The sequence below is a fragment of the Piliocolobus tephrosceles genome, chromosome 6, assembly GCF_002776525.5.
Source record: "Piliocolobus tephrosceles isolate RC106 chromosome 6, ASM277652v3, whole genome shotgun sequence".
Classification (NCBI taxonomy): domain Eukaryota; kingdom Metazoa; phylum Chordata; class Mammalia; order Primates; family Cercopithecidae; genus Piliocolobus; species Piliocolobus tephrosceles.
The window spans coordinates 25,070,637-25,087,590 of NC_045439.1; the positions used below are offsets into that span (position 1 = coordinate 25,070,637).

The 16,954-nt window shown below is 42.2% G+C and overlaps 1 protein-coding gene across 2 annotated transcripts in view; it reads left to right on the plus strand.

Moving 5' to 3' along the window:
• The window catches only part of STON2 (stonin 2), a 171,488-nt gene that overhangs the window by 33,985 nt on the left and 120,549 nt on the right, over positions 1–16,954 (plus strand). Inside the window, exons 3-5 of one of the 2 annotated variants that reach the window (XM_026455570.1) lie at positions 3,186–3,294; positions 5,033–5,318; positions 7,440–7,724. In XM_026455570.1, coding sequence (XP_026311355.1) covers positions 5,231–5,318; positions 7,440–7,724 — 373 coding nt within the window. In that variant the 5' untranslated portion in view covers positions 3,186–3,294; positions 5,033–5,230. Of the gene's footprint in view, positions 1–3,095; positions 3,295–5,032; positions 5,319–7,439; positions 7,725–16,954 lie in introns of those variants that run through there. The other variant, XM_026455573.1, reaches the window with a different exon arrangement.

A 16,954-nucleotide genomic window follows, 5' to 3' on the forward strand; every position in this document is an offset into this window, starting at 1 on the left:
CAAAAACAATGAGCATGCACATTATAAAGGTTTTATAGCAAAATAATTTGTGTTCTTTATCTTTGCATTCAGTGATTGCCACTTGGCATAAATACTTGTTGAACCAAGCCTGAGATAATGATTGAGCTAAGACTTGAAGGTGAGCAGGAGCTCATGAAATAAAAATGTCAGGAAAATGTATCCTAAAGATAATATTTAATAATGTATTAAATTAATATATGAACAAGTGATCAAATAGGACAAAGTATATTCAAAAACACAGTCTTTCAAATAACTCAGTTCATCAGGAATATAGGGTTCACAAGGGGAGAGAATGACACATGAGATTAGAGAGGTGGATCAGGGCCGGATTCACAAAGTGCCTGCATTTATACAACAATTTTTATTGAGCTTCTAACATGTGCCAGGCACTGTGCTCAATGCTGAGGGTATCGCATGCAACCCCTGCTCTCAGGAATCCTTTGTTCATTTCTCATACCTCACTTTATCCTGTGAGGAGCCTTTGAGGAGCTGGAAGCAGAGCTGTGGCATAGCCATTTTCAGGTTTTAGGAAGATCACTCCAGCATAATAGATTGGATAGTAGGTTGGAGCAGGTGATACTGAAGGCAGGGAGACAGGTAGGAGACTTGTAACTGTGTGAGAGATGATGAGGGGCTGAGCTAAGGCATTGGCAGTGGGAATGGAGAGGGTAGGCTCCAGAGCTCAAACTCATTCTGAAACTTAGAGCTCCTTTTCCAGGGCACTTGACACCCTCTTCAGATGAGCAGAGTGTAACTCACTGTGGGCTAGACGTGCCATTCCTGCTCCCCCTTCCTAAGTGCCTGTGCCCCACAGCTCTTTTGCTCAGATCCCTCCTTTCCAGCTTAGGGTACAGTTCAAGACCACCTATAGCTCAAGCTCTCAGAAGTCTCTTAACACTCTTACTTGCTGTTGTCCTACTTTTGGTGACTAACTACCAGAATAGGTTAGAGAGCAGAGGTTATTGTTTTAGGTTGCTGTGGTATCTCCCTGCAGTTGACAGCTGCTTGAGGGCAGAGATGCTGTTTTGTTCTTGCTTGCACCCTCAGGCCCTAGAATGGGCAGAAACAGTACATGTTCCTGAAGACTCTTGCCCCCAGCTTTGTGAAACACACCAGAGGTACTGATGGCTGAAAAATTCCATCACCACGCTCCTGTCCAGCACTGTCTGAGGAAGGCTAATCTCCCTTAAGCACACTTCTTGAGTCACTCTCTGCTTTTAAACCTCCCACAGCTTCTCATTTCCCCTTGAACTCTTCTTAGCTTCTATGGTCAATCAATCCTTTCACTCCATATTCCCCTAGTGGATACCTCTGCTGTCATCAGACAGAGGCTTATTCAGACAGAAACACACCTCGTTAAGGTCTGCTTCTGATTCTTACTGTCACTTACGGTGATCCCCTGTCCAGAGGCTTCCCTCGCTGATCCCTCTGTTGGTCCAGAATCAAGGACATCCTTCTGATCTCAGAAACCCACCCAGTCCCATATGGTTCCAGCTCTCAGAGATATCCCTGCAGCTAAATTGTGGCACTCCCAGCATGTCCTTTAGCTGGGGCAGTTATTCTGGACTTGTATTTTCTGTTCTCTGGATCCTTTTCTCCTCAGCTGTGTTGGGAGCTGCTTGAGGGTTGCTGTCTCAGGGGTAACTGGTACATTTCCAGACATGTATGTCTCACAAAGGCAATTAGAGGACTGTCATAAGACAACACTACTTCTGTGACCCCCATCTTATCAGACAATTGCATTCTCCCTTCTACAAATTTTTGTATATAAGCAATGCTGAGAAAGAAGTAGCTCTCTGAAATGGCAACTCCAAGACTTCATTGAAACTTTTAGCATCTGTTGGTCAATCCTCCTGCTGATACTGAGTCACCACTCATTTGTGGTGATTCCAAACCTCATTTTATGATTCACATTCTAAAAATGGGGTGAGGTTTTTACCAAGAAACTAATTCCAGTATGAACTTAACCTCGCAATTATTGTGTTCTTCTGTGGGTTTCCAGCTGCTAGCACAGCACTTTTCAAGGTCTAATTTCTTATGGCTTATTGGTGTGGCTCTTCTATGGCAAATACCTAAAATCCATTTTATGGATTTATAGTATAGAATATGATAGGGGGTTCCATGTGATCAGTTTGTTCCACCAGTCTTCATCGGGACCAGTCATTATCTGTCACCAGCCCGTGTCTAGTCTGGGACATGTGAAGGAAAGATAGATAAAGTTTTGGGGCTCTTTTTTCATTCACACATTCTGAGGAATGGTCTCGGTTCCTTGGGCAGAATGCACCTATATCTATAATGAAGAGGATTTAGAATCTGCCTTTTGGGCACTGTAGCTGAGCACGTGACTCTACTTAGCATCTGGAACTTCTTGAACAATGACTGAAACCAGAATCTGCAAATGACAGAAATGGAGTGGTTTCATGAAATCTGCATTCTAGTCCCAGGACTTCTACGAACAAGTTATGCAACCTTGGGCGAGTCATTTAACAACAGCAGCAGTGCTGGCGGTAGCTAACATTCATAAAGGGTTTGGAATGGAGCCTGGGGCAAAGTAAGCCCTCTGTAAGGTCACCTACTGTTTTCATTGTCATTGTCACAGAGGGTTTATTACATCCAGTCCTGAGTACTTGGCGTACATTATCTCATTTAATCCTCAGAATTATGGAGTGAGTTTTTTAATTCTTGCTGTACAAGGGTAAACTGAAGCTTAAAGAGGTTGAGTTATGAGTGCAAGACTGTAAAGGACTCCAAGACCGTATAGGACTCAAATCCAAACAACCTAACTCCTGGGCCCGTGATCACAATCTATTGGTGCACCTGATTTCCTTGGGCCTCAATTTTCTCATAACACCTGAAATTGTTGATCTTTAAAACCTTCCAGTTTAAAATTTTTAAATATTTTCCCCTTACCTTCACCTTCCTCCCCTATTCCCTTCCCTACCCCACTTATCCATGACGTTTGCTGGGTTCGTCATCACAGGATTGGCAGGATATTTTCCCTGTTGAGTGATGACACTGCATGTGTCAGCATAGGGACTTGTTTTGTTTGTGTGTGTGTGTGTGTGTTTGTTTTTGAGGCTGCAGTGGGGCTGGTTTACATGCTGCTGTCGTTGAGAGAAGAGGAATCTGACTCTTCAATTTTACTGTCTTATCTTGGCCCGCAGCCATTACCACATTGAGTGACACACATTTGACAGGGCTTGAGAAAGGCATCATAGGCAGAAGCCAGTGGGAATCAGCTCTTTGTGCTTGTGGACCCTGCGCTGCTGTCTGGTAAGATCTGGTTTGGGAGACCTGCTCTCTCCAGGCTGTCTGCATGTTTCTGGCCTTGTGGTTGGCAAGGATCTTAGGAGAGGGACTTGGAGAAGAGGCTTCTGGGCTTTCCATCCTTTATATAGCTTGGGGTCTGCTGGCAAACTTTCACATGGGGAGTTTCCCGGACATTTCATTACAGTTCCATTGTAATTGATATTTGTAAAGTACTTAAGTTGGGTGATAGTCTATGTATACTGTATTCTGTTGTACCTTTTTGTGACTGTGACCCCAGGGTTAGAGTGTTTTGGCTGCAGAAGACCTGGACTCAAGGGTTGGTCTATCACTTCTTGGAGTGATAGGAGTGACCTTACACATGGAACATCGAACACACCTGCTTGTTATGGCTTCGACTTGATTATTCTTTGGGTGAGACCTTATTATGAAAAAAAGTCAGTTAGCCACTGTGCTGAGATTTGTAAGCTCTTCCACTTAGGAGCCTAGACGAAGCATTTTAAGAACCTTAGAGTACCAAAAGGGCCTGGAAACACTAAAAGTGTTAGGTAAGTCACTTAATTTTTCTCAGCCCAAATTTCTTTATCCATAGAAGAATTAGAGTACTACGTGTCCTACTTAACAAAATGGTTATTGAATCAAGTGAAGTATGGTATGAAAATGTGTTTCTGAAAATTATAAATCTATATAAACATTAGTGGTTTTTAGAAAGCTTCGTGTGCCAAAACTAATTGTTTTAAATAACAAAAAAGCAAAAGCTGTTAATGTTTCTACTGATTTTCCCACATAGAGATTATTTACTGCAGATGATAATCTATAGTAAAATTTCCTAAAGTTTTCATTGTGCACCAGTTGGAAGGCTTTGAGTTAAGTTGTTCTAGAAACTATCTGAATATTGTGTATATTCAGTTAATAAGAACTGATATTCAAGGTATATAGTAGCTCTTTTGTGGAAGCACATTAGTTTTGGATAAATTCAGATTTTATTAATTCATTATTAGATCAAGAGCTAGGTTCAGGTTGTAAAAAGATATTATTACCATAAACAAAATTTTGTCAATTAAGAATCTTTCTATATTCCTAGAACATAATTGCGGTGTGAGCAAAGGCTAGACCGTTGCAACTAATTTAAATAGGCCTAGATGGAAAATGTTTCTCTAACTCACATTTTTCACTAGCACAGATATTCCCTATTCTCTTACTACAAATGAATAGAATAAGATCACTTCATTTCTGTTTTTCTTGATTGATAAACGATGCTTGGAGATACCATCTGGAGATTGTTGGGTTTCTGCCAGAGATTTAAATCAGACCCTCAAAGAGTTACCTGCCTAAGGCAAGAAACTGGACTAATTTAATAGAAAAAGAACATGCTTTTATTTTGCCAGCTGGTAAAAGAAAGTGAAAGCGTTTTGAAAAGTTTTAATATTTGTTTTGCAATGATAGTATTATAGATGACAATATTTCTAAAATACAATAATTAGGGAAATTAGAGAATCTAATTGCTGAAATTTGTGTAATTATTTACAAGTGTGATATGAAGACTTATCTAGAAACCTTGATGCTAAAGACAGACATTTCAGTATAAAAGGTGAGGGCATGACAGGAACAGAGTGAAGTAAGGCAAGTTGGAAACCACCCCAGGCCTTCTTGTGGGCAGCACTAAAAGCCCTAGACCTTTGTGGATTCAGTATAATGTAATGGTTATCCTTTTACATTTTTTGTTTGTTTGTTTGTTAAACAGATTTCTGCCTGGCAGATTGACCAACAGCAAGAGGGGCTGATCTGTCTACATTCTGAGTACTGCCCTTGGCAAGACACCTAGGACAGACCCCGGACCCAAGTCTACCATACTACCATACCCCTACCCCAGCCCACCCCAGACAGTATTCTGGGGTTCACCCGAGGTCAGCAGTGTGAAGATGACCAGTGCCTTTTTAGCATGACGACTTTGGACCATGTGATTGCCACCCACCAGTCAGAATGGGTGTCCTTCAATGAAGAGCCACACTTTCCTGCCCACTCGCAGGGTAAGGAGTGCCTTCATTTCCTAAAGCAAAGAGATTGCCAAACAACCATGTCTATTTGTTATGGCTTCTACTTGATTATTCTTTGGGTGGGATCTTAATATAGAAAAAAGAGTCAGTTTCTTTCTTTCTTTCTTGAGATCTTAGAATCCTAAGTGGAAGAATTTACACACTGAAGAAGCATCTTGGAACCTTAGGGCCCTAAAAAGAAGCTTGGAAACACCAAAAGTATTGGCTCTTTTCTCCCAAGAAACAAAAACCTAATATTTACTAAGTGCTTTACTTTCAGCCTTTTTAAAATGTAGTTAGTTAAAAGTAGTTGTTAAAAATGACAGCTCTGAAACCAGAGTGCTTGGGTTCAAAGCCCTGTTGCACCAGGAATGAATGATATGCTTTTGGGTAGATTATTTATTTAACCTCTCCAAGCATAGTTTCATTATCTGTATAGTAGGGAGAATCAGTACCTATCTCACAGGTTGTTGTGAGGCTTAAGTGAATTCATACATAAAAGTGCTTAGAGCAGTGCCTGGCATGTGGAAAGAGTTCAGTACGGTCATAGTTGATCATAAGGAGGATGACTGTATTGACTTTAGAGAACTTGTGCTCAGGGATGAAGGTCAAGGTAGGATCCAGGAGATATTTGCAGAGACATGTCAGTTGATTCTGTTCTACTGCAGCTACCAGTGCCTACTGAAGTCATCCCACCTCATTTATAACACCTAGGAAGTGTGAGTCAACAGGTATTCTCTCCAATATGGTGGCCATGTGATTATCGAGCCACTGAAATGTGACAAGTCTGAATTGGGATGTGCTGTAAGCATCAGATACCTACACTAAATTTCAAAGACCTAGTTTAAGAAAAAAATTAAATAGCTAATTAATTTTATATTTATTACATGTTGAAATTACAAATTTTCAACATATTGGGTTGAAAGGTATGTTATTAAAATACTTTCTCCTGTTGTGGTTATTTTTTTTCATGTGGCTACTAGAACATTTAAAATTACATATGTAGCTCACATTTTATTTCTGTTTGACAGAGCTATAGAGGCTTTGAGTACTTGCAGATGGACCAGTTGGCTAGTGATGGGAGGAAAGATTTTTATATTAATTATTTGATTAAAAAATTTCTAAAGAAAAATGGACTTCTTTTGTTGTACAGCTGATGAATTTCAGCACATGTATAGGTTTGTATATCTACCACCATAATCAGGATATAGTTTTTTTTGTTGTTGTTGTTGTTTTGAGACAGAGTTTCGCTCTTGTTGCCCAGGCTGGAGTCCAGTGGCGCAATCTCGGTTCACTGCAACCTCTGCCTCCCAGGTTCAAGTGACTCTCCTGCCTCAACTTTCCAAGTAGCTGGAATTACAGGCATGTGCTACCATGCCCAGCTAATTTTGTATTTTTAGTAGAGATGGGGTTTTGCCATGTTGGTCAGGCTGGTCTCGAACCGCTGACCTCAGGTGATCCACTCACTTCGGCCTCCCAAAGTGTTGGGATTACAGGTTTGAGTCACCACGCCTGGCGGGTTTTTTTAATTTTCAAAAAAAAAAATTTGAAGTCTGTTAAATTTTCTAGGGCCAATCAAGTGATACAGGGCTACAGGAATAGCCTCTAGGTTACATTCAGCTGGTCATTAGTGCACACAGGTTTGCACCTGGTGTCCTGTGGCTGTGTATAGTGTAGACTGCAAAGAGTTTGAAATTTGAATTTGAATGTCTTCTGACAAAAGTGCTCCTGTTCAGCCACAGTCTCCACCAGTCCCTTTTGCCTTTCACTTGTCCCACTTGACGCAAGTATATTTCTTACTTGACCTCTGTAAGCACTTTCCTTTGTGACCCCCAAGCACTGGAGTAGATGCTGGGATAAGAATAGTGAAGAAGGCTCCTAGTCTCTGCCTGCCAGGGTACTGACTGGAGACATGCTGAGCTTACAGCATTTACACATGATTGGGGAAACAGTCGTTTCACATGAAGTCAGATGGGTGTGGCTCTTTCTTCTCCCCACTCACTGCAGTGGCGAGTTGTGCTGGCACCCCATGGCCATCCTTAGTTTTTGCCTCCATGAGATGGCTCTGAAGAGCGGCCTTCCTCATATGATGGTGGCGTCTGGTATCTGTTTCAGGGGGCACGGAAGAACACCTCCCAGGACTGTCATCTTCCCCAGACCAGTCCGAGAGCTCCTCTGGGGAGAACCATGTGGTGGATGGAGGCTCTCAAGACCATTCCCACTCGGAGCAGGATGACTCCTCTGAAAAGATGGGCCTCATCTCTGAAGCAGCTTCCCCACCTGGGAGCCCTGAGCAGCCCCCACCTGACCTGGCCTCGGCCATCAGCAGCTGGGTTCAGTTTGAAGACGACACGCCCTGGGCCAGCACATCTCCACCTCATCAGGAAACAGCTGAGACAGGTGAGGGGGTAGGAAGGGCCCGGCTTGGTTATGCGGTCAGCAGGGATGCTTTTCCGTGAGAGGTCTGTAGGGCTGCCAGGATTCCATTTCACCTGCCGCCTGCCCCTGAAGCACCAGTCGCACAGGGGAGAGCAGACGGAGTTCTCATCTGGTTTAATTCTGTATCTTGTTTTTGTTGACATAAGCATACAAAAGAATTTATGTGTTCTAGGACATTTCTAGTCCTTTACTCTTGTCCCTGGCTGTTGACTTGTCTTTAAAATAATGCATATATATTTTTCTATTAGGGATTGGAATTATATTTACTCAGCCCCTAAATCGTAAGCACCTTACATATAGAAATGAATGTTTCTGCTGGGTGTGGTGGCTCACGCCTGTAATTTCATCACTTTAAAAGGCTGAGATGGATGGCTTACTTGAGGTCAGGAGTTTGAGAGCCACCTAGCTAACATGGAGAAACCCCGTCTCTACTAAAAATACAAAAATTAGCTGGGCATGGTCACGCACTTCTATAATCCCAGCTACTCAGGAGGCTGAGGCATGAGAATTGCCGAACCTGGGAGCAGAGGTTGCAGTGAGCTGAGATCGCACCACTGCACTCCAGCCTGAGTGACAGAGTGAGACTCTGTCTCCAAAAAATAAAAAAAGATAAATGAATGTGTGTGAACGTGTGGACCACTGACCATGTCTAAGCATGTCACCAACAGGATTTGTTAAACGTGGATATTCTCACACTTCAGAACTCTTGAATCCGAATCCTCATGGGTAGGGGTGGTTGTACATGAGAAATATCTTATTTTGTGGCATTTCAATGGCCAGAAGCTGCACTGGGGAGCTTAGTAAAGCTGTAGCAGTTGTTAGTCCCCACCCTGGTGACCTGGCTACTTCTTTGTCATGCACCGAAGTATGCCACAGGTGATTTGGATAAGCTTTGGGACTGTATTAGTTTTCTATTTGCTACTGTAACAAGTCACCACAAGTGTAGTGGCTTAAACAACATGAGTTTATCATCTTATTATTCTGTATTTCAGAAGTCCGTCATGGGTGTCACTGGGCCAAAATCAAGGTGTTGGCAGGTCTGCATTCCTTTCTGGAGGCTCTAGGGGAGAGTCTGTTTCCTGGCCCTTTCCAGCTTTCAGAGTCTGTCAACATTCCTTGGCATATGGCCCCTTCCTCTGTCCCTAAAGCCAGGAATGTGGCATCTCTCTGTGCCTTTCTTCTGAAGTCACATCTTTCCCTGACATCTGCCTCTATCTTCCATTCAGGACCTCTGTGGTTACATTGGGCTCACCAGGCATTAAGGACCTCTGTGGTTACACTGAACTCACCAGGATAATGTCCCCATCTCAAGGTCCTTAACATAATCACATCAGTAAAGTTCTTTTGCCATATAAAGTAACACATTCACAGGTTCTGGAAATCAAGATGTGGACATCTTGGGGTGGAATGGGAGGCATTATTCTGTCTACCACAGAGACCTACCAGCAAAAAGCAGGGTTGGTATATTTTTCTGTTGGTGCGTTAAATGTTTTCCTAGTGTCACTTTTAAGGCTGATTCCTTTGTTTTTCAGTGTGTTTTCAATACCAATAAAAATGATTTTAAGAAAATATAAAACAATTCTGTTATATTTTTATGTAATAATTTGCACATTTATGTCTATTTTCATATTTAAACATCAGATTTCCTTTTTTTTTTTTTTTTTTTTTGAGAGGGAGTCTTGCTCTGTTGCCCAGGCTGGAGTTCAGTGGCACAATCTCAGCTCACTGCAACCTCTGCCCCTGGGGTTCGAGTGATTCTCATGTCTCAGCCTCCCGAGTAGTTGGGATTACAAGCATCTACCACCACGCCCGGCTGATTTTTGTATTTTTAGTAGAGACAGGGTTTCACCATGTTGGCCAGGCAGGTTTCGAACTCCTTGACCTCAGGTGATCCGCCTGCCTCGGCTGCCCAAAGTGCTGGGATTACAGGTGTGAGCCAGTGTGCCCAGCCTAAACATCAGATTTCTGCATGAATTGTCGCTGAGTCATGACTCTCAGTGCAGCATAGAAGAAGTGACAGGCCCAGACAGGCTTCCCTTACTGAACACCTAACTCTGAGAAGGCCCTGGGCTAAGCGTTGAGCATGTAGGGAAAAGTTACCGAACACTGGGCAGTGATTGAGCACAGAAGTGTGTTCCTTCTGCTTAATATGATACATTTACTGCATACTTATTGTCTCAGTTTCTGTGCTCAGTGCCTTAACTACATCATCTCATGTACTCCTTACAACAATTGTATGAGGAAGGTATTTATATTAATCCGTGTTACATATGGTGGAGGAGACTCAGCCAGACAGTGCTTTGGGAATTCAACCAAGGTTGTGTGCTAGGAAATGGCAGGAGAGCTTCCGCACCAGCCCATCCGGCCCCAAGGTCTTGGAGCAGCCTTCGGATGCCCTGTGCTCTCCTTTCGTTTGCTTCACTCTTCCTGCTGCTGCTGCTCTAGTATTCTCTGCTCCCTCATTACCCAGGAGGCAGTGGGGGCAAGGAATGGAAGGTAAGTGATGGATGGGGTGCTCTTTCTCCACTTTGCTGCTCTAAAATGGCCATGCTTTCAGGTCATGGATTATATTCATGGCATTCAGATTCTTTCACATCGTATCTTTAGCCTCAAAGATTTCCTGATTGCTCAAAACTATTTGTATGATAGTCAATTTGCTCAACTCTTCACTGATTTTTCCAAAATTCATTTTGAGATTAGTTATAATTATGTTGCCCCCATCTGACTGAGGATCTTATCTTGTGACTGACAATGCTTTTGATATATTGTGAAAGCTTTACCCTTTAAGGCAGCAGTTCACAATCTGACCCATAGTCCTTGGGGTCTCCTAAGACCCTTTCAAGGGTTTTGGGTTAAAATCATTTTCATTCTAATTCTAAGATGTTATTTGCCTTTTCACTGCTTTGACATTTGCATTGATGGTAAAAAAGTAACAGCAGATAAAACTGTTGGCCATTGTCTACTCACAGTAAAGCAAAATGTCTTTCACCCAACAATATCCTTGATGAGGCGGTAAAAATTATGAATTTCTTAAAATTGTGATTCTTGAGTATGTCTTTTTAACATTCTCTGTGACAGATTGGGAAAAAATACGTGAAACACTTTTGCTCCATATCAAATCGTAATAATTGTCTTGAAAAAAAGTATTTTTTTAATTTTTAAGAATTCAGTTTAAAAATTAAAGTTATTTTAAAATTATTAAAATCACATAATGCAAAAATTTCTTAATGAAGAAAATATCAGTATTTTAAAGACAAGATCCAGCTAACACTTGCATGACTATGCCACACTTGGCCCACCCTTATCCTGGACCTGGTGTTGCAGGAATTTTCCTAAAGTTCAGTTCAAGATGGGATCCTTGTCCATCCCACAGCCATGAAAATTCAAGCTCGCAGATGGTTTGAAGGGTAAGTAAGGCGGGACTTTATTGGGTGAAAAGGAAAAAAACGGGGAAACAGGGGCTCTGAGCAAGGCCAGAATTCACCTAGAGCGCCTCCAGCCCACAGCTCAAATCCCAGGTTCCACACAGGAAGAGGAGGGGCCAGGCTCTTCCCTGCTGCAAGTGGCACAAACTTCTGTGGCTCCACCCCAGTGCACAGGTCAGTTGGAGTTTTTCCAGGGACCTCCTCCCCGCTGGCTGTCTCACTGGTTCTAATAAAATTTCATTTACAGAAATAGTCAACCTGTGAGCCATGGTTTGCTGCTTTGATTTTGATTTGATATTTTTAATATACTGTGTTAAAATGTTTTCATTACTGAGTTTTTTGGCACCCCCTTAAATTTTACATCCGAGGCAAGTGTGTCACTTGCCTTAACCCAATCTCAGCCCTGCATTGTCCTAAGAATTTAAGATTTATTAATATTGCCAGGGAATAAATCAAGAAATGACAGTGTTCAAATGCATGAAAGCATAATTTTGAAAACTGCTCAAGTATAACTAATTCCATCTGTTCATATGTGTGAAAATGTAACTCAACCCTGTGGAGATGGAGTTCTCTACCTTAGGAGGGTCCTGTAGGATGGGTTCCCAGCAGACTTGATGCCCGGTCTGTAGGCAAGAAGCAGAAATAAACTGTGAGTAGGGCCAGCCCCACCTCAAGAAGTGTTTCTAACCTAGAAACCCAAGGAGCATAGAGGATGGTGCACAGCATTAGAGTGGTAAAGAAAATGGTAATAAACCCAAGGGTCCAGTTCCAAATTTTCTGCCAATACCCAACTTGACCCATCAATGAACCTAAACTGAATGAAAAGCTGCAGGGTACATTCCTATTACCCAAAGTAACCTCTCCCACATAAGCTAATTCCCTCTTGGGTTTCCTCCCATAGATTGTGTTTAACAATAAGGATAGAGTAATTGGCAGAGCTAAGGCCAATTACACAGGAGAGACTAGGCGTTAGCGCCTGCCTCCTGCCCCCACATAACGGATAATGTAGACATTCCCCAAGTTCCACAGTCATTCCATTCTGGAGTTGTGCAGCTCAGATTTTAATTTGAATCTAAAATGTTTGAGTACATGTGTTGTATATTGCAATAATACCACCTGTGTAACTGCAGGCATTATGCAGAAATAACACAGATGTTTGCAGCAAGTAGAGACGTGTGAGACTTGCTGCAATCACTGCTGCCTGCTCTGTTGTTTTGGCAATACTAAGCTGAGTAATGGCTCCCAAAGACATCAGGTTGTCCTCCCTGGAACCTGTAAATATGATCGTGTTTGGGAAAAGGGTCTTTGTAGATGAGATTAAGGATTTCGAGATGGGGAGATAATCCTGGATTATGTGTGGGCCTTAACTGCAATCACATGCATCCTTATGAGAGTGGCAGAGGGCGATTTTGCTTACACAGAAGAGAAGGCACTGTGGAGATGAAACAGAAAGAAATTTGAAAATGCTGAGCTTAAAGATGTTAGTGATGAAGCCACAGCCAAGGAATGCTGGCAGCCACCAGAAGCTGCAAGAGACAAGAAACAGATGCTTCCCTAAAGCCTCTGTGGGGAGTGCAGTTCTGCTGACATCTTGATTTTAGCACAGTGATTCTCATCCCAGACTCTGGCCTCCAGAACTATGAGAGAATAAATTACTGTTGTTTTAAGATACCAAGTTTGTGGTAATTTGTTACAGCAGCCATAGAAAACTAATGTACTAAGTCTCTAAAATCTTAAAATGGAACCCTTTGCATAAGGCTGAGAATGAGTCAGTCTGAATTAGGGGAGCATCTGTAATGGTGGAGGACTTTTTGTTTTTTGTTTTTGAGATGGAGTCTTGCTCTGTTGCCCAGGCTCTGGAGTGCAGTGGCGCCATCTCGGCTCATGATGCAGGGTATTTTTTAAGGAGATGTGTGCATGTCACTGTGCTTTGTCTCTAAACCTTACAGCTCCTTATAATTTACTCATTGAGTCACCAGATATTTACTAAGCACTTCCTCTGTATAGTTCTGCTAGGTGTGGATATTCAAAGACATAGCACAGTGCTCAGAATTGAGCAGAAATCCATTGGGCTTCTTTCTGGATCCTCTAGTAGGAAACCAGAGCCAACCTGTGCTCCTGTGATTACCATCTCTTGCGGTTGTCTTTCAACCACTACTTGTCTTTTTGTTTTAAGTTTTTTCTTTTTTTTGAAATGGAGTCTCGCTCTGTCACTCCGGCTGGAGTCCAGTGGCGTAATCTCGACTCACTGCAGCCTCCCTGGGTTCAAGTGATTCTCCTGCTTCAGCCCCCAAATAGCTGGGATTGCAGGCACGTGCCACCACATCTGGCTAATTTTCGTATTTTTAGTAGAGACGGGTTTCACTGTGTTGGCCAGGCTGGTCACAAACTCCTGACCTCAAATGATCTGCCCTCCTTGGCCTCCCAAAGTGCTGGGATTACAGGCATGAGCCACCATGCCTGGCCTACATTTTTCATTTCATACAGCTGAGAATTTGGAACTGGCTCTGAGGAAGCAAAGGAAGAAGTGGATGCTGGGAGAATTACTTGCCTGAGCAGTTCATTTTATGACAGGTGCCTCTATTGTCTCTTCCTGTGAAGGATGAAAATCAGAATTTAAAGCAACTTCCCTTGTTAGTTATCATTTACTTCTGGGGCTTCTCCAAAGCTCTTACTCAGTTTTATCCAGTTTTCCTCACTTGGAGAAAGTGGGCACTACTGACCTAGGATAAACTTTTGTCTAAATAGGCCACCTCGCTGTGGACCAAGTAGTGCCCATTGTGCCCACAGCTAGGTGACCAACTTAGACAAAATGGCCCTCTCGTGCTTTTTGTCTAATCTGACCACAGAGAAATGATTTGCTCATCAATTTCTCATTTATCTACTCTAAAATGCTCTTCTTAGTTTATTAATTTCCATCAGTCAGATGTTAGATCTATTTTGGGCTATAGCTTCACTCATGTAGACTGAGCAAACTCTTTTTAGCATGGATAACACAAGAATGAAATGGAATTAGGGCAAGAGAGATGTTTGGTGTGCTGTATTTAAATGAAAAAATGTGGAATCTTTGGTGAAGTTTGGAATATGTAGGTGTATCTCTGTGCATGCAAGAAAAAAAGTTCAGCCGGAAAAAAAAGGATCAGTGGAAACTAATTTTTGGCTTTAACCCTTTTCCCAATCACATCAGCATCACCGGAACAAACTGACTCTTCTCTATATATAATATATAGTTGTAATGTTGAGTTTCTTCCCGTTTTACTCTTCATACTCCATTTACTTCTATTAAGAGTCCATACTTTCTGATCAGATGTCTTCTTGTCGGGAGAGATGTAACAATGTTTATCTTGCTACGTGTCTCATGCAAAACCTCTGTGGATGTTGTTTTGTGAGAAGGTCATAAGAGAAAAAGGTGGTGGGAGGAGAAGGAGGAGGAGAAGTGGAACTGATCAGTGCTGTTCCTAGTTTTAATTTCCGGAAGAAAAAGTGAAACCTTCCTTAGCCAGCTGTTTCGTACCTGAACATCCTGGCTTGCAGAGAGAAGTTGGGAAAGAGAATAGCACACACACACACACAGAGGGAGCAGCGAGGTTATTCGGGATATTCCTTTCCCATCCCCTAATTCCCTTTCTTCCTCTCTTTGAAGTTTTTCTGGCAGATGAAGAGTAAAAACCAAAAGAATACATCTTTTAAACTGTGCCACCTAAGAATAAAGCCAAGCGAGCATTGGACTTCCGCCTGGAATTGGAATGTACTGTTTCCCTAATTAAAATGCCACAAGGCTGTAGGCATAGTGGAGTTAGGTACAAAGAAATTGTCACTAATGGTACATCGCTTATTTTTTATGGTGTTTAAATGGCTAGAAGCTGCACTGGGAACCTTAGAGAAGCCAAGGAGTTGTTAGTCCTCACCCTAGTGACCCGGCTACTTACTTTATTGTGCACTGAAGCATACCAAAGTTGACTGGATAACCAGGAGCAACAGCTGGTAGAAAAAACAACTCCAGAAGTGCTTAAATCATCAAGGCAACCACTTTGTCTTGGACTTTAATTAGGGCAGGATTTGAAGTGAATAAGTGCCATCATGGTTGGCCAGAGTAAAAAGGAGATATACAGTCTCCTTTAGAAACATATGATTAAAATTGGCCGGGCACAGTGGCTCACGCCTGTAATCCCAGCACTTTGGGAGGCCGAGGCAGGCGGATTACCGGGTCAGGAGTTCGAGACCAGCCTGGCCAACATGGTGAAACCCCGTCTCTACTAAAAATACAAAAATTATCAGGGTGTGCTGGCGGGTGCCTGTAGTCCTAGCTACTTGGGAGGCTGAGGCAAGAGAAACTCTCGAACTCGGAGGCGGAGGTTTCAGTGAGCCGAGATCATGCCACTGCACTCCAGCCTAGGTGACAGAGTGAGACTCCATCTCAAAAAAAAAGAAAGAAAGAAAAATATGATTAAAATAAAATGATAGTGACAAAAGCTTTTTTTTTGGGACAGAGTCTCCCTCTTGTCACCCAGGCTGGAGTGCAGTGGTATGATCTCGGCTCACTGCAACCTCCACTTCTGGGTTCAAGCGATTCTCCTGCCTCAGCCTCCCGAGTTGCTGAGACTACAGGCACCCGCTACCATGCCTGGCTAATTTTTGTATTTTTAGTACAGATGGGGTTTTACTATGTTGGCCAGGCTGGTCTTGAACTCCTGACCTCAGGTGGGTGATCCACCCACCTCAGCCTCCCAAAGTGCTGGGATTACAGGCGCCAGCCACTGCGCCCTGCCTGACAAAATCCTTTGTATAACCATATATATGGAAAGAGAGCATCAGTTCTTCGGACCTGAGTTTACTACAAATGAGGAAACATATAGAATAATTTCCTTTTGACTCTTTTATGAAAACTGTGTTCAACATTAAAACCTTTGAAACTTGGTGGAGGCCAAATGAGGGATTCATACCTCTTTGACTTTATAAGACCCCTTTGGGTCGGGCCATGTTGATAAATGATCTCTTTAGAAGATTTTTATTGGAATCTTTAAGGTCAAATATGTAAATTAGCCACAAGAACACTGTTCACATCTCCAGTTTGAGGTTGCCATATGATTTAAGGTTGTATGGTGAAAAATGTCAAGAAATTTAACTGAAAACTCATTTATTGAACTCTGAACCAGATGCATAAGATCTTCTACAAAACCATGAGCAGAACCAGAGTGTTAACACACACACACACACACACACAAAAACCTTCCGGTGAATGTATTTAAATCAAGATGAAATTTTGTATAGTTCTCTAAAGAAATTTTTTTTGAAAATGAACCTAAACCCATCTCATGTCTTATTCACGTTGGGTCCTTTAGCCAATAGTGTTCCTGACTTTCTCTAGCTACAAAAAGTTTGACTGACATATAGGTCTTCCTCTGGCTTTAAAATTCCAACAGGTACCAGGAAGAATATAGCAGTCAGCTCATCTACCATCTAAAATCTTTATACTGTTCTCTCAAAGCCAAGGCTGATTTTAAGTATGTGCATTTTACAAGTGTGGGTGTGTTTAGAACATGTCTGCAAATGCCTGCAGACAAATGGACTAAAAGAGCAAAGTTCATCCTTAAAATTAAAAAAAAAAAAAAAAAAAATTAGGGCACTATTGTCAGCATGAAGCTTCCTGTTCACTCATACACTGACCTTCCTCCAGGGACATGGTAATTTATCTGCAAGGCCAGGGCTGAATTGGACCCATTATGCAGATACTGCAGGATGTGCATAATTACAAACAACAACAAA